Source organism: Salvelinus alpinus, unplaced genomic scaffold (assembly GCF_045679555.1).
Source record: "Salvelinus alpinus unplaced genomic scaffold, SLU_Salpinus.1 scaffold_42, whole genome shotgun sequence".
NCBI classification, from domain to species: domain Eukaryota; kingdom Metazoa; phylum Chordata; class Actinopteri; order Salmoniformes; family Salmonidae; genus Salvelinus; species Salvelinus alpinus.
Genome location: NW_027255983.1, coordinates 543,522 through 565,181, shown reverse-complemented (window position 1 = coordinate 565,181; position 21,660 = coordinate 543,522). Strand labels below are relative to the sequence as shown.

The 21,660-nt window shown below is 45.1% G+C and overlaps 1 protein-coding gene across 1 annotated transcript in view; it reads left to right on the top strand.

Moving 5' to 3' along the window:
• cib2 (calcium and integrin binding family member 2) overlaps positions 1-13,225 on the top strand; it is a 59,780-nt gene extending 46,555 nt beyond the window's left edge. Inside the window, exon 6 of the mRNA XM_071388559.1 lies at positions 11,848-13,225. Within this exon, the coding sequence (XP_071244660.1) occupies positions 11,848-11,869 (22 nt within the window). The 3' untranslated portion in view covers positions 11,870-13,225. The remainder of the gene's footprint in view (positions 1-11,847) is intronic.
• The last annotated feature ends 8,435 nt before the right edge of the window (positions 13,226-21,660 follow it).

Genomic DNA, 21,660 nt, shown 5'->3' with positions numbered 1-21,660 from the left:
GAGATAACTTATTCTGCTCTGTATAATGCTGCTTTCAGACAGAGATAACTTCTGCTGCTCTGTATAATGCTGCTTTCAGACAGAGATAACTTCTGCTGCTCTGTATAATGCTGCTTTCAGACAGAGATAACTTCTGCTGCTCTGCATAATGCTGCTTTCAGACAGAGATAACTTCTGCTGCTCTGTATAATGCTGCTTTCAGACAGAGATAACTTCTGCTGCTCTGCATAATGCTGCTTTCAGACAGAGATAACTTCTGCTGCTCTGCATAATGCTGCTTTCAGACAGAGATAACTTCTGCTGCTCTGTATAATGCTGCTTTCAGACAGAGATAACTTCTGCTGCTCTGTATAATGCTGCTTTCAGACAGAGATAACTTCTGCTGCTCTGTATAATGCTGCTTTCAGACAGAGATAACTTCTGCTGCTCTGCATAATGCTGCTTTCAGACAGAGATAACTTCTGCTGCTCTGTATAATGCTGCTTTCAGACAGAGATAACTTCTGCTGCTCTGTATAATGCTGCTTTCAGACAGAGATAACTTCTGCTGCTCTGTATAATGCTGCTTTCAAACAGAGATAACTTATCCTGCATTGTATAATGCTGCTTTCAGACAGAGATAACTTCTGCTGCTCTGTATAATGCTGCTTTCAGAGATTAAACACAGAGAGAGAGAACCGATAGTGCTTGATCAGAGCCTTTTTTACTGCGAACCAATCAATCTATCAACAGTATTGTAAATCGTTTTCATTTGAGAGCCCAAACCAGGCGGAAAGGACTGGCTAGTAAAAACCTCTCCCATTCCAGAGAGCTTGATTTAGCTGGCCAATGACATGGGCCCGTAAATCTGCCAATCACACGGGGGCCGGCTGCAGATTGGCTTGAACTCTTCCTGGTTTCCATGGTTTATTGGTGGAGTGTGTTCCCGTGGCAACCAGGTCAGGCTTGTGGCAGGATGCTGCTGCCTGTGACCAGAGACAGTGACAGATAAACACGATGGCTCTGTTAGACATAAACAGAGATAAACACGATGGCTCTGTTAGACATAAACAGAGATAAACACGCTGGCTCTGTAAGACATAAACAGAGATAAACACGCTGGCTCTGTTAGACATAAACAGAGATAAACACGATGGCTCTGTAAGACATAAACAGAGACAAACACGATGGCTCTGTAAGACATAAACAGAGACAAACAACAATATGTCTCTCTCCTCCTGTAACAGGAGTCTGGTGAGTGAATGTTGTTATAGACATTTACATGTTAAAGGGATACGTTGGGATTTTGGCAATGAGGCCATTTATCTAATTCCCCAGTGTCAGGTGAACTTGTGGATACCATATTTACGTCTCTGTGTCCAGTACGAAGGAAGTTGAGAGGGAGCCAATGCTAACTAGCCTTAGCGCAATGACTGGAACTATATGGGTGTCTACTAGCATGCTAGCTGATAGACTTGTCCAATGTCTACACAGAATGGAAATGTGTATTTGGCGCTTTGGCTTACAGTAAAAGGATAAGAACAGACATAAAACATACACATTACACACATTTGAGTGAGGCTGGTTTACACAGGCAGCACAATTCTGATCCTTTTGCCACTAATTGATCTTTTGACCAATCAGATCAGATATTTTGCCAATAACTGGGCTGCCAGAGTAGATGCTCCTATGCAGATGGACTTTCCTCCAGCCACTGGCCTGATGCCCTATTAGAATGGTGGAGGCTGTGGATCTGTTGGTAACCCTCCCGTACAGACCCCTGGATCCTGCTGGAATTAATGGATTCATGGCCATCTCCCCAGCCCATTAGATGTAATGGATTCATGGCCATCTCCCCAGCCCATTAGATGTAATGGATTCATGGCCATCTACCCAGCCCATTAGATCTAATGGATTCATGGCCATCTCCCCCAGCCCATTAGATGTAATGGATTCATGGCCATCTCCCCCAGCCCATTAGATGTAATGGATTCATGGCCATCTCCTCAGCCCATTACATGTAATGGATTCATGGTTCATCTCCCCAGCCCATTAGATGTAATGGATTCATGGCCATCTCCCCAGCCCATTAGATCTAATGGATTCATGGCCATCTCCCCCAGCCCATTAGATGTAATGGATTCATGGCCATCTCCTCAGCCCATTAGATGTAATGGATTCATGGCCATCTCCCCAGCCCATTAGATGTAATGGATTCATGGCCATCTACCCAGCCCATTAGATGTAATGGATTCATGGCCATCTCCCCAGCCCATTAGATGTAATGGATTCATGGCCATCTCCTCAGCCCATTAGATGTAATGGATTCATGGCCATCTCCTCAGCCCATTAGATGTAATGGATTCATGGCCATCTCCCCCAGCCCATTAGATGTAATGGATTCATGGCCATCTCCCCAGCCCATTAGATGTAATGGATTCATGGCCATTTCCTCAGCCCATTAGATGTAATGGATTCATGGCCATCTCCCCAGCCCATTAGATGTAATGGATTCATGGCCATCTCCCCAGCCCATTAGATGTAATGTATTCATGGCCATCTCCCCAGCCCATTAGATGTAATGGACTCATGGCCATCTACCCAGCCCATTAGATGTAATGGATTCATGGCCATCTCCCCAGCCCATTAGATGTAATGGATTAATGGCCATCTCCCCAGCCCATTAGATGTAATGGATTCATGGCCATCTCCTCAGCCCATTAGATGTAATGGATTCATGGCCATCTCCTTAGCCCATTAGATGTAATGGATTCATGGCCATCTCCCCAGCCCATTAGATGTAATGGATTCATGGCCATCTCCCCAGCCCATTAGATGTAATGGATTCATGGCCATCTCCCCAGCCCATTAGATGTAATGTATTCATGGCCATCTCCCCAGCCCATTAGATGTAATGTATTCATGGCCATCTCCCCAGCCCATTAGATGTAATGGACTCATGGCCATCTACCCAGCCCATTAGATGTAATGTATTCATGGCCATCTCCCCAGCCCATTAGATGTAATGGATTCATGGCCATCTACCCAGCCCATTAGATGTAATGGATTCATGGCCATCTCCCCAGCCCATTAGATGTAATGTATTCATGGCCATCTCCCCAGCCCATTAGATGTAATGGATTCATGGTTCATCTCCCCAGCCCATTAGATGTAATGGATTCATGGCCATCTACCCAGCCCATTAGATGTAATGGATTCATGGCCATCTCCCCAGCCCATTAGATGTAATGGATTCATGGCCATCTCCTCAGCCCATTAGATGTAATGGATTCATGGCCATCTCCTCAGCCCATTAGATGTAATGGATTCATGGCCACATCCCCCAGCCCATTAGATGTAATGGATTCATGGCCATCTCCCCAGCCCATTAGATGTAATGGATTCATGGCCATTTCCTCAGCCCATTAGATGTAATGGATTCATGGCCATCTGCCCAGCCCATTAGATGTAATGTATTCATGGCCATCTCCCCAGCCCATTAGATGTAATGTATTCATTGCCATCTCCCCAGCCCATTAGATGTAATGTATTCATGGCCATCTTCCCAGCCCATTAGATGTAATGGACTCATGGCCATCTACCCAGCCCATTAGATGTAATGTATTCATGGCCATCTCCCCAGCCCATTAGATGTAATGGATTCATGGCCATCTCCCCAGCCCATTAGATGTAATGGATTCATGGCCATCTACCCAGCCCATTAGATGTAATGGATTCATGGCCATCTCCCCAGCCCATTAGATGTAATGTATTCATGGCCATCTCCCCAGCCCATTAGATGTAATGGATTCATGGCCATCTCCCCCAGCCCATTAGATGTAATGGATTCATGGCCATCTCCCCAGCCCATTAGATGTAATGGATTCATGGCCATTTCCTCAGCCCATTAGATGTAATGGATTCATGGCCATCTCCCCAGCCCATTAGATGTAATGTATTCATGGCCATCTCCCCAGCCCATTAGATGTAATGGACTCATGGCCATCTACCCAGCCCATTAGATGTAATGTATTCATTCCCATCTCCCCAGCCCATTAGATCAAATCAAAATCAAATCAAATCAAATCAAATTTTATTAGTCACATACACATGGTTAGCAGATGTTAATGCGAGTGTAGCGAAATGCTTGTGCTTCTAGTTCCGACAATGCAGTAATAACCAACAGTAATCTAACCTAACAATTCCACACTACTACCTTACACACACACACAAGTGTAAAGGGATAAAGAATATGTACATAAAGATATATGAATGAGTGGTGGTACAGAACGGCATGGCAGATGCAGTAGATGGTATAGAGTACGGTATATACATATGAGATGAGTACTGTAGGGTATGTAAACATAAGTGGCATAGTTTAAAGTGGCTAGTGGTACATGTATTGCATAAAGATGGCAAGATGCAGTAGATGATATAGAGTACAGTATATATACATATGAGATGGGTAATGTAGGGTATGTAAACATTGTATTAAGTGGCATTGCTTAAAGTGGCTAGTGGTACATTTTTACATAATTTCCATCAATTCCCATTTTTAAAGTGGCTGGAGTTGGGTCAGTATGTTGGCAGCGGCCGCTAAATGTTAGTGGTGGCTGTTTAACAGTCTGATGGCCTTGAGATAGAAGCTGTTTTTCAGTCTCTCGGTCCCTGCTTTGATGCACCTGTACTGACCTCGCCTTCTGGATGATAGCGGGGTGAACAGGCAGTGGCTTGGGTGGTTGTTGTCCTTGATGATCTTTATGGCCTTCCTGTGACATCGGGTGGTGTAGGTGTCCTGGAGGGCAGGTAGTTTGCCCCTGGTGATGCGTTCTGCAGACCTCACTACCCTCTGGAGAGCCTTACGGTTGTGGGCGGAGCAGTTGCCGTACCAGGCGGTGATACAGCCCGACAGGATGCTCTCGATTGTGCATCTGTAGAAGTTTGTGAGTGCTTTTGGTGACAAGCCGAATTTCTTCAGCCTCCTGAGGTTGAAGAGGCGCTGCTGCGCCTTCTTCACAACGCTGTCTGTGTGGGTGGACCAGTTCAGTTTGTCCGTGATGTGTACACCGAGGAACTTAAAACTTTCCACCTTCTCCACTACTGACCCGTCGATGTGGATAGGGGGGTGCTCCCTCTGCTGTTTCCTGAAGTCCACAATCATCTCCTTTGTTTTGTTGACGTTGAGTATGAGGTTATTTTCCTGACACCACACTCCGAGGGCCCTCACCTCCTCCCTGTAGGCCGTCTCGTCGTTGTTGGTGATCAAGCCTACCACTGTAGTGTCATCCGCAAACTTGATGATTGAGTTGGAGGCGTGCATGGCCACGCAGTCGTGGGTGAACAGGGAGTACAGGAGAGGGCTCAGAACGCACCCTTGTGGGGCCCCAGTGTTGAGGATCAGCGGGGTGGAGATGTTGTTACCTACCCTCACCACCTGGGGGCGGCCCGTCAGGAAGTCCAGGACCCAGTTGCACAGGGCGGGGTCGAGACCCAGGGTCTCGAGCTTGATGACGAGTTTGGAGGGTACTATGGTGTTAAATGCTGAGCTGTAATCGATGAACAGCATTCTCACATGGGTATTCCTCTTGTCCAGATGGGTTAGGGCAGTGTGCAGTGTGGTTGCGATTGCGTCGTCTGTGGACCTATTGGGTCGGTAAGCAAATTGGAGTGGGTCTAGGGTGTCCGGTAGGGTGGAGGTGATATGGTCCTTGACTAGTCTCTCAAAGCACTTCATGATGACGGAAGTGAGTGCTACGGGGCGGTAGTCGTTTAGCTCAGTTACCTTAGCTTTCTTGGGAACAGGAACAATGGTGGCCCTCTTGAAGCATGTGGGAACAGCAGACTGGGATAAGGATTGATTGAATATGTCCGTAAACACACCAGCCAGCTGGTCTGCGCATGCTCTGAGGACGCGGCTGGGAATGCCGTCTGGGCCTGCAGCCTTGCGAGGGTTAACACGTTTAAATGTTTTACTCACCTCGGCTGCAGTGAAGGAGAGCCCGCAGGTTTTGGTAGGGGGCCGTGTCAGTGGCACTGTATTGTCCTCAAAGCGGGCAAAAAAGTTGTTTAGCCTGTCTGGGAGCAAGACATCCTGGTCCTCGACGGGGCTGGTTTTCTTTTTGTAATCCGTGATTGACTGTAGACCCTGCCACATACCTCTTGTGTCTGAGCTGTTGAATTTCGACTCGATTTTGTCTCTGTACTGAGACTTAGCCTGTTTGATTGCCTTGCGGAGAGAATAGCTACACTGTTTGTATTCGGTCATGCTTCCGGTCACCTTGCCCTGGTTAAAAGCAGTGGTTCGCGCTTTCAGTTTCACGCGAATGCTGCCGTCAATCCACGGTTTCTGGTTTGGGAATGTTTTTATCGTTGCTGTGGGTACGACATCGTCAATGCACTTCCTAATGAACTCGCTCACCGAATCAGCATATTCGTCAATATTGTTGTTGGACGCGATGCGGAACATATTCCAATCCGCGTGATCGAAGCAGTCTTGAAGCGTGGATTCAGATTGGTCGGACCAGCGTTGAACAGACCTGAGCGCGGGAGCTTGTTGTTTGAGTTTTTGTTTGTAGGCTGGAATCAACAAAATGGAGTCGTGGTCAGCTTTTCCGAAAGGGGGGCGGGGGAGGGCCTTATAAGCGTCGCGGAAATTAGTATAACAATGGTCTAGTGTTTTTCCAGCCCTGGTAGCACAATCGATATGCTGATAGAATTTAGGGAGTTTTGTTTTTAGATTAGCCTTGTTAAAATCCCCAGCTACGATGAATGCAGCCTCAGGGTGTGTGGTTTCCAGTTTACAAAGAGTCAGATGTAATGGATTCATGGCCATCTCCCCAGCCCATTAGATGTAATGGATTCATGGCCATCTACCCAGCCCATTAGATGTAATGGACTCATGGCCATCTACCCAGCCCATTAGATGTAATGTATTCATGGCCATCTCCCCAGCCCATTAGATGTAATGGATTCATGGCCATCTCCCCAGCCCATTAGATGTAATGGATTCATGGCCATCTCCCCAGCCCATTAGATGTAATGGATTCATGGCCATCTCCCCAGCCCATTAGATGTAATGGATTCATGGCCATCTCCCCAGCCCATTAGATGTAATGGATTCATGGCCATCTCCCCAGCCCATTAGATGTAATGGATTCATGGCCATCTCCCCAGCCCATTAGATGTAATGGATTCATGGCCATCTCCCCAGCCCATTAGATGTAATGGATTCATGGCCATCTCCCACAGCCCATTAGATGTAATGGATTCATGGCCATCTCCCCAGCCCATTAGATGTAATGGATTCATGGCCATCTACCCAGCCCATTAGATGTAATGGATTCATGGCCATCTCCCCAGCCCATTAGAAGTAATGGATTCATGGCCATCTCCCCAGCCCATTAGATGTAATGGATTCATGGCCATCTCCCCAGCCCATTAGATGTAATGGATTCATGGCCATCTCCCACAGCCCATTAAAAGTATACACTGTCTGAATGACCCTGCAGGGCTCTCTCTACTTTAATATTACTTCATGCAAACGATTGTCCATTTCCAGCATTGGCAGGGTAAGTCATCGGTACAGTATCGTCCTGTCATCCGAGCCGTGGTCCAATGTGACATTGGTACTGGTTCATTGGCCAGGCCTTGTAGAAATGTCAGCACAGTGGCTCTATGTCACTTTAAGTAGCTCTATTAGCAGCAGAGTACTGTTGTAGGTTAATGGGAGTATTACAGCTCTGACTGGGTCTTCCTCCCAAATGGCACCCTATGCCCTATATAGTCCACTACTTTAGACCAGAGTCAGTAGGACTCTGGCACCCTATGCCCTGTATAGTGCACTACTTTTGGTTCATGGTTCAAGCACTATGAATGGAATAGGGTGCCATTTTGGAGGCAAACTTGTTCTGTTCTGTGATTCTCTTCTCAGGAAAGACGCCATTTCTCACTCACACAGAAAATGGCTTTTGTATAATCTCAGTTGCAACTGACAGTCAGCCAGACTGGCACACAATACATATGAACAGGAGAGGAGAGGAGAGGAGAGGAGAGGAGAGGAGAGGAGAGGAGAGGAGAGGAGAGGGGAGGGGAGGGGAGGGGAGGGGAGAGGAGAGGAGAGGAGAGGAGAGGAGAGGAGAGGAGAGGAGAGGAGAGGAGAGGAGAGGAGAGGAGAGGAGAGGAGATGTGAAATAATGGCAGGAATAAATCTGTCCGACGTTTCTTAAAGGAGATCCGGTTGAAGATGGAAGGGTTAATTCAAGATAGATGAAATTCATGGCGACATAACTCTCTCAAGGTTTCTCCTCCATCCCCTCCAGAGGTATCCAGTCAGCAGATATACTGTATCTATTGTTGATAAGGTTATTAGTCATGCTACATGTATCCAGTCAGCCGGTACAGTGCATTCGGAAAGTATTCAGACCCTTTGACTTTTTCCACATTTTGTTACGTTACAGCCTTCAAAAATGTATTGAATAAATAAAAAAATCCTCATCAATCTACACACAATACCCCATAATGCACAAAGCAAATAAAAAAATTACATTTTTAGCAAATTTATTACAAATAAAAAACTGAAATATCACATTTACATAAGTATTCAGACCCTTTACTCAGTACTTTGTTGAAGTACCTTTGGCAGCGATTACTGCATCGAGTCTCATTGGGTATGACGCTACAAGTTTGGCACACCTGTATTTGGGGAGTTTCTCCCATTCTTCTCTGCAGATCCTCTCAAACTCTGTCAGTTTGGATGGGGAGCGTCGCTGCACAGCTATTTTCAGGTCTCTCCAGAGATTGAGTCTAGGCCAGTCAATGACATTCAGAGACTTGTCCCGAAGCCATTCCTGCATTGTCTTGGCTGTGTGCTTAGGGTCGTTGTCCTGTTGGAAGGTGAACCTTCACCCAAGTCTGAGGTCCTGAGCCCTCTGGAGAAGGATTTCATCAAGGATCTCTCTGCACTTTGCTCCATTCATCTTCCCTCAATCCTGACTAGTCTTCCAGTCCCTGCCGCTGAAGAACATCCCCACAGCATGATCTGCCACCACCATGCTTCACCGTAGGAATGGTGCCAGGTTTCCTCCAGACGTGAAGTTTGGCATTCAGGCCAAAGAGTTCAATCTTGGTTTCATCAGAACAGAGAATCTTGTTTCTCATGTTCTGAGAGTCCTTTAGGTGCCTTTTGGCAAACTCCAAGTGGACTGTCATTAGGGCTGTGGCGAAATTTCGCCAGCCAGTGATTGTCAAGCAAACAACTCTCGGTCTCACAGTAATGGACTGTTCATTTACATAAACACATGTAGCATCTCCTGGCTTCCACACAGCCTACAAGCCACTGATGCAGACGCTTGGAACATCTACATTTTAACAAGTCTAATAAATCCATGTAATATAGCCTACACCATCACAATAAATCCATTATTTATTTTAGACAGGTCTAAAGAAACAAGATATGAAGAAAATGTAGTCTATTTCAGAAGAACAGAATAGCATACTCTGAGTTGTCCTTATGTTAGGTCCTGATCTGGCTATGCCAAATGGCTGTGGGCTACACTAGTTCATTTAGCAGACAAGATTTGCTTAGAATTGCCTGGCATATAAGCGTGAATGTTTCATTAGCGGGAAAACATCATTAACAAAAGTGACCGCAAATGTGATTATGCATGTAATGCTTTTATTATAAAGGTGCATTTTTTATGGTGAAAATTATCTTCCCCAAACTTGTAACTCACGCGCTGCTTATATATACCAGTTAGGCTCTACACCCCTTGTAAAGCAGATTAATGTGCTTCATTATAAGAAGTTATTTGGCCACATTAGTTGTGATACAAACCTTATTAAAACATATAGGCCTATGGGCTAGGCTAGATGAGGTGTGATACAGACCTTATTAAAACATATAGGCCTATGGGCTAGGCTAGATGAGGTGTGATACAAACCTTATTAAAACATATAGGCCTATGGGCTAGGCTAGATGAGGTGTGATACAAACCTTATTAAAACATATAGGCCTATGGGCTAGGCTAGATGAGGTGTGATACAAACCTTATTAAAACATATAGGCCTATGGGCTAGGCTAGATGAGATGTGATACAGACCTTATTAAAACATATAGGCCTATGGGCTAGGCTAGATGAGGTGTGATACAAACCTTATTAAAACATATAGGCCTATGGGCTAGGCTAGATGAGGTGTGATACAAACCTTATTAAAACATATAGGCCTATGGGCTAGGCTAGATGAGATGTGATACAGACCTTATTAAAACATATAGGCCTATGGGCTAGGCTAGATGAGGTGTGCGACTAGGATTATAAAAAGTTTAAGAAAAATGGCATTGTTTCATATGCTGGGCATCAATCACAAGTGACCGGCTAATATTGTCACCAATCAGACTATTCTTGATTTAATCTTGCCTTTACATATACTAAATAATATATTGATGTGACATTAGTTTTGATTTAGAATGGACCATTATCATGCACCTGTATCGAAACGGGTAGGGGACAAAAATACATCACATCTATAGCGAATAGAGAATGGAGGACGCTTTTTCCGTGGTTCATTTTCATGCCAGCCAGGTAGGCTATACTCCTGTTGTAAAGATAAGCAATGTGCTAAATATTAGGAAAGTTTAGAAATAAATAATAGTAGGCCTAGCCAATAGAAAGCTGATGGGATCCTCCTCTTTTTAATAGAGGCCATCACTCTGTTTTCTCACGCGAATTACATAGCCTGTAGAAATGTTGCGCGAACATGAGCTCATCATGGGCTCTCATGAAGTGTTTGATTAGATTTTCGAACACATTTAGTGTGAGTAGATGTACAATAGAGTGCTGAGTACCGGGCAGTTAGCTGGTAGGCTACTAATGACCAGCAGCAGCATCAGAGCTTGGAGAAGCCTAATTACAGTGACTAAATAGTCACGTGGAATTTGACTGTCTTCGTGACCGCCGGCGTGGCGGTAATACGGTCACCATAACAACCCTAGCTCTCATGTTCCTTTTACTGAGGACGGGCTTCCGTCTGGCCACTCGATCATAAAGGCCTGATTGGTGGAGTGCTGCAGAGATGGTTGTCCTTCCGGAAGGTTCTCCCATCTCCACAGAGGAACTCTGGAGCTCTGTCAGAGTGACCATTGGGTTCTTGGTCATCTCCCTGACCAAGGCCCTTCTCCCCCGATTGCTCAGTTTAGCCAATCGGACAGCTCTAGGAAGTGTCTTGGTGGTTCTAAACTTCTTCCATTTAAGAATGATGGAGGCCACTGTGTTCTTGGGGGACCTTCAATGCTGCAGAATATTTGTTAGTACCCTTCCCCAGATTTGTGCCTCGATGTAATCCTGTCTCGGAGTTCTACGGACAATTCCTTCGACCTCATTGCTTGGTTTTTGCTCTGACATGCACTGTCCACTGTGGGACCTTATATAGACAGGTGTGTGCCTTTCCAAATCATGTCCAATCAATTGAATTTACCACAGGTGGACTCCAATCACTATGGAGTATTGTGTGTAGATTGATGAGGATTTTTATTTTTATTTAATCCATTTTAGAATAAGTCTGTAACGTAACAAAATGTGGAAAAAGTCAAGGGGTCTGAATACTTTCCGAAAAGCACTGTATATATTGTTGATAAGGGGACAACACTTCTAAAAGAAGACCAGTTCCACTGTTGACAAAATAACTTGCCTCACAGACAGCCCAGTTAAAGTGATACTCCAAAAATCAATGTTTATTATTACATGTTTTCAAGACCTCTAAAATGTTTTTCTATATTTTGTTGGATGAGTCCATGATGTCCCACGCCGTCTGTTGTAAATGCAGCTGTGTAACTAACTATGTCCTCGTGTTGTGTGTTTATTTCCATTTCCAGCACGTTCCACCTACGGATCTGAGGTGATTCAGCCACTCCTATGACGAGGCTTTAGAAAAACGATGGAAGAGGGAGGAAGACGAAGACGAAGAATGTGGTCGCTTTCTGGGTTCGTCTGATGACGTCATCCCCGAAGACTCGTCCCAGAGTCTCTGTGGCCCCGACCCACAGCAGGATGACCCCTGACCTTAACCTCAGTACAGCATAGTGCCTACCCAAAAACGTTAGTAGAGAAGTCTTGTCTTTTCCCCAAGTCTATCTTCGATCGATGCGATGTTTGTACAAAATATAACATTGAAAGAAAAAGGAAGTGGAACTAAAGTTTGGCTTCGGCTGCAGGAATATGGACCCGGGGGGATTCTTTTCTCGGAAGCACAGGCCCCTTTTTTTTGCCAACTCATGTTCTATAAGGAAGGACGTTATCGACCACAAGACATTTCAATTTTTTCGGGAAGAGAAGATCATTTAATGCATGATTGTTTTCTCTTATAATCAATTGTAACTTGTTAAAAGATTGGAAACACAAACAGACTCCAAATGGAGATAGAAAATGAACCGATGAAAAAAAACGAGGGGCTAATTTTGATACACGTAGGGCTTAGCTACAACCTATAAGCAGTTTTCTAGAAGATGTAGGATTTTTTGCAGAATTGTTAGGTTTTTTTCTTCTTTAAACTGACCTAACCTTTTTAAGTGTATACATTGAATGGACACTGACTGACAACAAATGTGGAAGTGGATCGAACAACAAGATATTTTCTGTCTGACGTGTACGGCAGAAAAGACAGTAAGATATATATAGTATATGAAGTATTTACAAGCACATGTTTTAGCACCAAGGGCAGAACAGTTGAAGAGCTATGCAATATATCTTTATGAAATGCATGAGTGTTACATCAATTGCAAATAGCTTTTTATTTATGCTCCCAGTCCAGTATAGTGTTGAGTACTGCTGGAAACACAATGACAATCAGAACCTGTGATGTAGTGGTAACGGTAACAAATAGCTGGGTAAACGCTGATCGCCCGTTCGCGGTGAGTAAAGTAACGTTCCTCTATGCTTTCAACTCTCTTTATATTTTCCTGCAAAAAAAAAAAAAGGGTGGGTAAACTCTCGCACAAAAAAAATTACAAAAAGGGTGCGTTTCCCCTCCACTAACACCACCGATCATAATGTTACCTAACTGTTCTGCAGTTAAAGGAAGGGCTCTGTTCTCTGTCTCATCACCCCTTCCATTATGTTACGCTTTGTTACCTTGTCCTGCCTCTCAACTTGATATAATGGCATTAACTTCACTTAAAGAAATAATGTTTTCAGTCTTTCATATGATAAGAGCGTTTGGCTAGACTTGATTAAATACATTTTCTGTTGCTTCGATGTTTAATGAACCTTCTTTTTTTTTGAAAGTTGTCATTGTTTCTCCTGGTATATCGTGTCAAACTTGTGAGTTAATAACATTTTACTTCCAACATTAACTTGAGCTTTAAAATGAACCTTGCTAAAAGTTGACAGAATGATGTGTCCCCAATGTACACTAATTTAGATAGAAAACCTTCCAGTCACTATCCGTATCTGCATGGCTGCATCAAGTCAATCTGCAAAAAAATACTGTTATAGATCGCTCAAAACTAAATATCCTTTTTCAAACCAACTATACAATATTTAATCTGGGCTCGTTCTTTCCTTCAAGTTTGATTTCAGAATGATTTTTGTTCAGTTAAAGCCAGCGTCCTGTTCAAAAGGCCTTGTTATAAAAGATGCTGTTAATTCTCCAATGTTTAAAGCCCACTGTAAACGTATCTTCTGTGAGTTATCCATGCGGGCCCTAGTGTTACACATGCATTAACATTATGACTAGGGAGTAAGATCTCACCATGCCACGCTCCACTACATCTCCCTGGACTGAAACCTATACTGTCTGTTAAAGACCAGATAGGAGACGTCATGTTGACTAGGGAGTAAGATCTCACCATGCCACGCTCCACTACATCTCCCTGGACTGAAACCTATACTGTCTGTTAAAGACCAGATAGGGGACGTCATGTTGACTAGGGAGTAAGATCTCATCACGCTCCACTACATCTCCCTGGACTGAAACCTATACTGTCTGTTAAAGACCAGATAGGATACGTCATGTTGACTAGGGAGTAAGATCTCACCATGCCACGCTCCACTACATCTCCCTGGACTGAAACCTATACTGTCTGTTAAAGACCAGATAGGAGACGTCATGTTGACTAGGGAGTAAGATCTCACCATGCCACGCTCCACTACATCTCCCTGGACTGAAACCTATACTGTCTGTTAAAGACCAGATAGGGGACGTCATGTTGACTAGGGAGTAAGATCTCACCATGCCACGCTCCACTACATCTCCCTGGACTGAAACCTATACTGTCTGTTAAAGACCAGATAGGAGACGTCATGTTGACTAGGGAGTAAGATCTCACCATGCCACGCTCCACTACATCTCCCTGGACTGAAACCTATACTGTCTGTTAAAGACCAGATAGGGGACGTCATGTTGACTAGGGAGTAAGATCTCACCATGCCACGCTCCACTACATCTCCCTGGACTGAAACCTATACTGTCTGTTAAAGACCAGATAGGAGACGTCATGTTGACTAGGGAGTAAGATCTCACCATGCCACGCTCCACTACATCTCCCTGGACTGAAACCTATACTGTCTGTTAAAGACCAGATAGGGGACGTCATGTTGACTAGGGAGTAAGATCTCATCACGCTCCACTACATCTCCCTGGACTGAAACCTATACTGTCTGTTAAAGACCAGATAGGGGACGTCATGTTGACTAGGGAGTAAGATCTCATCACGCTCCACTACATCTCCCTGGACTGAAACCTATACTGTCTGTTAAAGACCAGATAGGAGACGTCATGTTGACTAGGGAGTAAGATCTCATCACGCTCCACTACATCTCCCTGGACTGAAACCTATACTGTCTGTTAAAGACCAGATAGGGGACGTCATGTTGACTAGGGAGTAAGATCTCATCACGCTCCACTACATCTCCCTGGACTGAAACCTATACTGTCTGTTAAAGACCAGATAGGGGAAGTCATGTTGAACTCCCACCCTGTAGCCATGCCAACCTAATAGAAATGGACAGTCGTTTGAACGGAGACACTAGACTGTAGGTGGTTTTCAACAGTTGCGCTCTTGAATCAACAGTTGAATTGATTTATCCTCGGGAGGTGCGTAATAACTAGCCAAAGAGAATACATTAAGGAAGATGAAGAGGGTAGAGTCCCAAATGGTTCCCTAATTCCTATAGAGTGCACTACTTTTGACCAGAACACTATGGGGATAGGAGATGAGAGGTAATCATTCCAACCCTTCAACTGTTTCTTCCGGTCGGTCTTCCGGTCGGCCTTCCGGTCGGTCTTCAGGTCGGTCTTCAGGTCGGTCTTCCGGTTGGACGTTAAACCGGTCCGAGGCATAATGGCAACACTTAATTCCTCATCTCCAGCTCCCTTTACTGTCCTCATCTCCAGCTCCCTTTACTGTCCTCATCTCCAGCTCCCTTTACTGTCCTCATCTCCAGCTCCCTTTACTGTCCTCATCTCCAGCTCCCTTTACTGTCCTCATCTCCAGATCCCTTTACTGTCCTCATCTCCAGCTCCCTTTACTGTCCTCATCTACAGCTTAATTTACGACGGAGAGAAATAGAGAGACTGCTATCACACATCCAGGAGGGTAAGAGAGGCTGCTGTATTATAGAGCTGGGTGTATTAACAGACTGTGTTATAGAGCTGGGTGTATTAACAGCCTGTGTTAAAGAGCTGGGTGTATTAACAGCCTGTGTTATAGAGCAGGGTGTATTAACAGCCTGTGTTATAGAGCTGGTTGTATTAACAGCCTGTGTTATTGAGCTGGGTGTATTACCAGCCTGTGTTATAGAGCTGGTTGTATTAACAGCCTGTGTTATAGAGCTGGGTGTATTAACAGACTGTGTTATAGAGCTGGTTGTATTAACAGCCTGTGTTATAGAGCTGGGTGTATTAACAGCCTGTGTTATAGGGCTGGGTGTATTAACAGCCTGTGTTATAGAGCTGGGTGTATTAACAGCCTGTGTTATAGAGCTGGGTGTATTAACAGCCTGTGTTATAGAGCTGGGTGTATTAACAGACTGTGTTATAGAGCTGGGTGTATTAACAGCCTGTGTTATAGAGCTGGGTGTATTAACAGCCTGTGTTATAGAGCTGGGTGTATTAACAGCCTGTGTTATAGAGCTGGGTGTATTAACAGCCTGTGTTATAGAGCTGGGTGTATTAACAGCCTGTGTTATAGGGCTGGGTGTATTAGCAGACTGTGTTATAGGGCTGGGTGCTGTAAAGGGATTTTGCAGAAGCAGTAAAACGGCCATAAGGACATTGATTCTAATTACTGAGCCGCTCAGCCACCCCCCCCCCCCCCCCCCCCCCACCAAGACACACACACACACACACACACACACACACACACACACACACACACACACACACACACACACACACACACACACACACACACTGGCTCTCACACACACCTCTGCACACATGCACACACACGCTCTCTTTCTCTCTCTCTCTCTCTCTCTCTCTCTCTCTGTCTCTCTCTCTCTCTCTCTCTGTCACACACACACCTCACTGCAGACCCAATGCAGACCCTCACTGCAGACCCAATCACCTGAGGCACCATGGGGGAGGTGTTGCGTAACACTACATCCAGATGACCTGTGGGGGTCGACATTACCGTCCAGTAATGAAACCTCCACTAGAAGGACCTGTAACGCTCGTCGTGTTGTGAAGAAGAGGAGGACCAATGTGCAGCGTGGTAAGTGTCCATGATGTTTTAATAAGAAACTGAACACTGAACAAAAACAATAAAACGACAAAACGAACAGTCCTGTACGGTGAAACAGCAAACGGAAAATAATCACCCACAAAACACAATGAAAAACAGGCTACCTAAATATGGCTCCCAATCAGAGACAACGACTGACACCTGCCTCTGATTGAGAACCATACTAGGCCAAACACATAGAAATAGAACAATAGAACAAAACATAGAAAAAACAACATAGAATGCCCACCCCAACTCACACCCTGACCAAACTAAAATAAAGACATAACAAAGAAACTAAGGTCAGAACGTGACAGGACCAGAGGTATTATCATGTAGCCTGGGTGTTATCCATGGACTCATGTAGCCTGGGTGTTATCCGTGGACTCATGTAGCCTGGGTGTTATCCGTGGACTCATGTAGCCTGGGTGTTATCCGTGGACTCATGTAGCCTGGGTGTTATCCGTGGACTCATGTAGCCTGGGTGTTATCCGTGGACTCATGTAGCCTGGGTGTTATCCATGGACTCATGTAGCCTGGGTGTTATCCGTGGACTCATGTAGCCTGGGTGTTATCCATGGACTCATGTAGCCTGGGTGTTATCCGTGGACTCATGTAGCCTGAGTGTTATCCGTGGACTCATGTAGCCTGGGTGTTATCCGTGGACTCATGTAGTCTAGGTGTTATCCGTGGACTCATGTAGTCTGGGTGTTATCCGTGGACTCATGTAGCCTGGGTGTTATCCATGGACTCATGTAGCCTGGGTCCCAGTCTGTCTCTGCTCTCTTGCCAAATCCTTATGAAATTGTCATGTTTGGTGTGACAAGGATTTGGCAAAATAGTACAAACATATCTGGGACCAGTCTAGCACTCATGACCTATTTCAATATCCTTCTATTCATCTAACATCTATCAGCACTCCATTAGTAGGCCTGCTTCTCCTTCAAATGTCTCTTTGAACCAGATCTATCATCACTCCATTAGTAGGCCTGCTTCTCCTTCAAATGTCTCTTTGAACCAGATCTATCATCACTCCATTAGTAGGCCTGCTTCTCCTTCAAATGTCTCTTTGAACCAGATCTATCATCACTCCATTAGTAGGCCTGCTTCTCCTTCAAATGTCTCTTTGAACCAGATCTATCATCACTCCATTAGTAGGCCGGCTTCTCCTTCAAATGTCTCTTTGAACCAGATCTATCATCACTCCATTAGAAGGCCTGCTTCTCCTTCAAATGTCTCTTTGAACCAGATCTTGTATTATATGATTTGTAAACTTGGAAAGGATCAACCCGAAGGGGACACCTGCCTCCTCAGCCCCCTCAGTCTCTAACTGGGCATGAAGCCTCTGGGAAGTGCTGTTTGTAAAGCTTCAGTTTCAGCCATCACCTTCCTGAATGCATTGTGATTGTGTTACAGTCAGATGTGCTCCGTCTATTGGCGCCCTGCTCTACAAGAGGTCTGTCGTGGCTATTGTGATTAGGTTACTGGTTATTCTGTTTTTCTGCCACTTTACTAACCTGATAATGTGTCCTGTCCTCTCTGTGTCCTGTCCTCTCTGTGTCCTGTCCTCTCTGTGTCCTGTCCTCTCTGTGTCCTGTCCTCTCTGTGTCCTTTCCTCTCTGTGTCCTGTCCTCTCTATGTCCTGTCCTCTCTATGTCCTGTCCTCTCTGTGTCCTGTCCTCTCTGTGTCCTGTCCTCTCTGTGTCCTGTCCTCTCTGTGTCCTGTCCTCTCTGTGTCCTGTCCTCTCTATGTCCTGTCCTCTCTATGTCCTGTCCTCTCTGTGTCCTGTCCTCTCTGTCTCATGTCCTCTCTATGTCCTGTCCTCTCTATGTCCTGTCCTCTCTGTGTCCTGTCCTCTCTATGTCCTGTCCTCTATGTCCTGTCCTCTCTATGTCCTGTCCTCTATGACTGAGTCTCTTTAGTAAAGAGAGGAGCTTCTATTTATTTCTTCATGACTTCCCCACAGTATCTAAGCTGTTGTCAGTTGTCTGTCTTTATCTGTGCCAGGCCTCAACTCAACACACTGTAACTTCATCAATCAACTCAACACAGGCCATCTCACATCCCACTAGAGAAAGATCTATTCTACCTGGCCACAATGTGTATGTGGATGTTTGACAGAGGAGCTGTTTGCTGGAACTGTTGTATTAAACCTCATCTAGAGCTGTTGTATTAAACCTCATCTAGAGCTGTTGTATTAAACCTCATCTAGAGCCGTTGTATTAAACCTCATCTAGAGCTGTTGTATTAAACCTCATCTAGAGATGTTGTATTACACCTCATCTAGAGCTGTTGTATTACACCTCATCTAGAGCTGTTGTATTAAACCTCATCTAGAGCTGTTGTATTAAACCTCATCTAGAGCTGTTGTATTAAACCTCATCTAGAGCCGTTGTATTAAACCTCATCTAGAGCCGTTGTATTAAACCTCATCTAGAGCTGTTGTATTAAACCTCATCTAGAGCTGTTGTATTAAACCTCCTCTAGAGCTGTTGTACTAAACCTCATCTAGAGCTGTTGTACTAAACCTCATCTAGAGCTGTTGTATTAAACCTCATCTAGAGCCGTTGTATTAAACCTCATCTAGAGCCGTTGTATTAAACCTCATCTAGAGCTGTTGCATTAAACCTCATCTAGAGCCGTTGTATTAAACCTCATCTAGAGCTGTTGTATTAAACCTCATCTAGAGCTGTTGTATTAAACCTCATCTAGAGCTGTTGTATTAAACCTCATCTAGAGCTGTTGTATTAAACCTCATCTAGAGCTGGATCCTGGATTGGCTCTCCTTTGAGAAATAGATAAATGAAGGGTAAACAAGATGGCGGATTTGCTGGTTCACAGCTCTTCTATTGGTTGTATTTATGTAGCAGAAGTCATGTGATATTTCTCACTAATAGTAGGCATATTACTTCACGGTAAATCATTTGGATACAACGCAACGATTACTATTAATTAGTAAGTCATTCCTTATTTATTTTGGGTAAGATATTACATCTCATCTCGCTGTTTTGTCACACTCCATCTTTTAACAACTATCATCCCTCCCCTCCTTCTCCTCCTCCCTGCCTCTGTCCAACACCCCACCGTGGCCACTGTTTCCATAGCCAACTACTGTGGCCTTAAGACGGGTGACCCATTCAACTTTCACATTTTTTATTTAGTACTTTCATTACAGTGTCCCGGAACCTCTCCGTACCTGTGCATGCAGGCTGCGTCTGCCCAGGGAGGGGAACATGCAGTCCGAGAGGCCTGTCTGACCAGCGAGTTATAGACCTACCCTGCCTCTCTTCCTTCCGCTGGACCTTAGCCAAACAGAGACCGGCGCAGAGCAGATATGGGTTTACATGCTATTTTAAAATCTTTCTAATACGTTTAGCATTGACTTTAGCCATTAGCACGTTCCAGATGGGCTGGGTCAGGACTTCTGCAGGATATTCTATTGGTTCCATTATCACGTTGCAGATGGGCTGAGTCAGGACTTCTGCAGGATATTCTATTGGTTCCATTATCACGTTGCAGATGGGCTGGGTCAGGACTTCTGCAGGATATTCTATTGGTTCCATTATCACGTTCCAGATGGACTGAGTCAGGACTTCTGCAGGATATTCTATTGGTTCCATTATCACGTTGCAGATGGGCTGAGTCAGGACTTCTGCAGGATATTCTATTGGTTCCATTATCACGTTGCAGATGGGCTGGGTCAGGACTTCTGCAGGATATTCTATTGGTTCCATTATCACGTTCCAGATGGACTGAGTCAGGACTTCTGCAGGATATTCTATTGGTTCCATTATCACGTTGCAGATGGGCTGAGTCAGGACTTCAGCAGGATATTCTATTGGTTCCATTATCACGTTGCAGATGGGCTGAGTCAGGACTTCTGCAGGATATTCTATTGGTTCCATTATCACGTTCCAGATGGGCTGGGTCAGGACTTCTGCAGGATATTCTATTGGTTCCATTATCACGTTGCAGATGGGCTGAGTCAGGACTTCTGCAGGATATTCTATTGGTTCCATTATCACGTTGCAGATGGGCTGAGTCAGGACTTCAGCAGGATATTCTATTGGTTCCATTATCACGTTGCAGATGGGCTGAGTCAGGACTTCTGCAGGATATTCTATTGGTTCCATTATCACGTTCCAGATGGGCTGGGTCAGGACTTCTGCAGGATATTCTATTGGTTCCATTATCACGTTGCAGATGGGCTGGGTCAGGACTTCTGCAGGATATTCTATTGGTTCCATTATCACGTTGCAGATGGGCTGGGTCAGGACTTCTGCAGGATATTCTATTGGTTCCATTATCACGTTGCAGATGGGCTGAGTCAGGACTTCTGCAGGATATTCTATTGGTTCCATTATCACGTTCCAGATGGGCTGAGTCAGGACTTCTGCAGGATATTCTATTGGTTCCATTATCACGTTCCAGATGGGCTGGGTCAGGACTTCTGCAGGATATTCTATTGGTTCCATTGTGACAGACAAGCTCAACGAAGCCCAGGTAATGTATTAGAAATAATCACATTTGAATAGTACTTGAATCCTGGTCTGGTACAGAGAAGCAGAGAGGTGCATACAGGGCCAATTGTGGCAAAATTGAATAAGAGGGGTGGGGGGAGGGGGGGGGGGGGGGGGTTGTGCCTAAAGGCTGTTGTAATATCTCTCAGCCTGGCTAGGAACTGTTGTCAACCCTCTCTCTCAGCCTGGCTAGGAACTGCTGTCAGCCCTATCTCTCAGCCTGGCCAGGAACTGCTGTCAGCCCCATCTCTCAGCCTGGCTAGGAACTGCTGTCAGCCCTCTCTCTCAGCCTGGCCAAGAACTGCTGTCAGCCCTCTCTCTCAGCCTGGCCAAGAACTGCTGTCAGCCCTCTCTCTCAGCCTGGCCAAGAACTGCTGTCAGCCCTTTCTCTCGCCTGGCCAAGAACTGCTGTCAGCCCTCTCTCTCAGCCTGGCCAAGAACTGC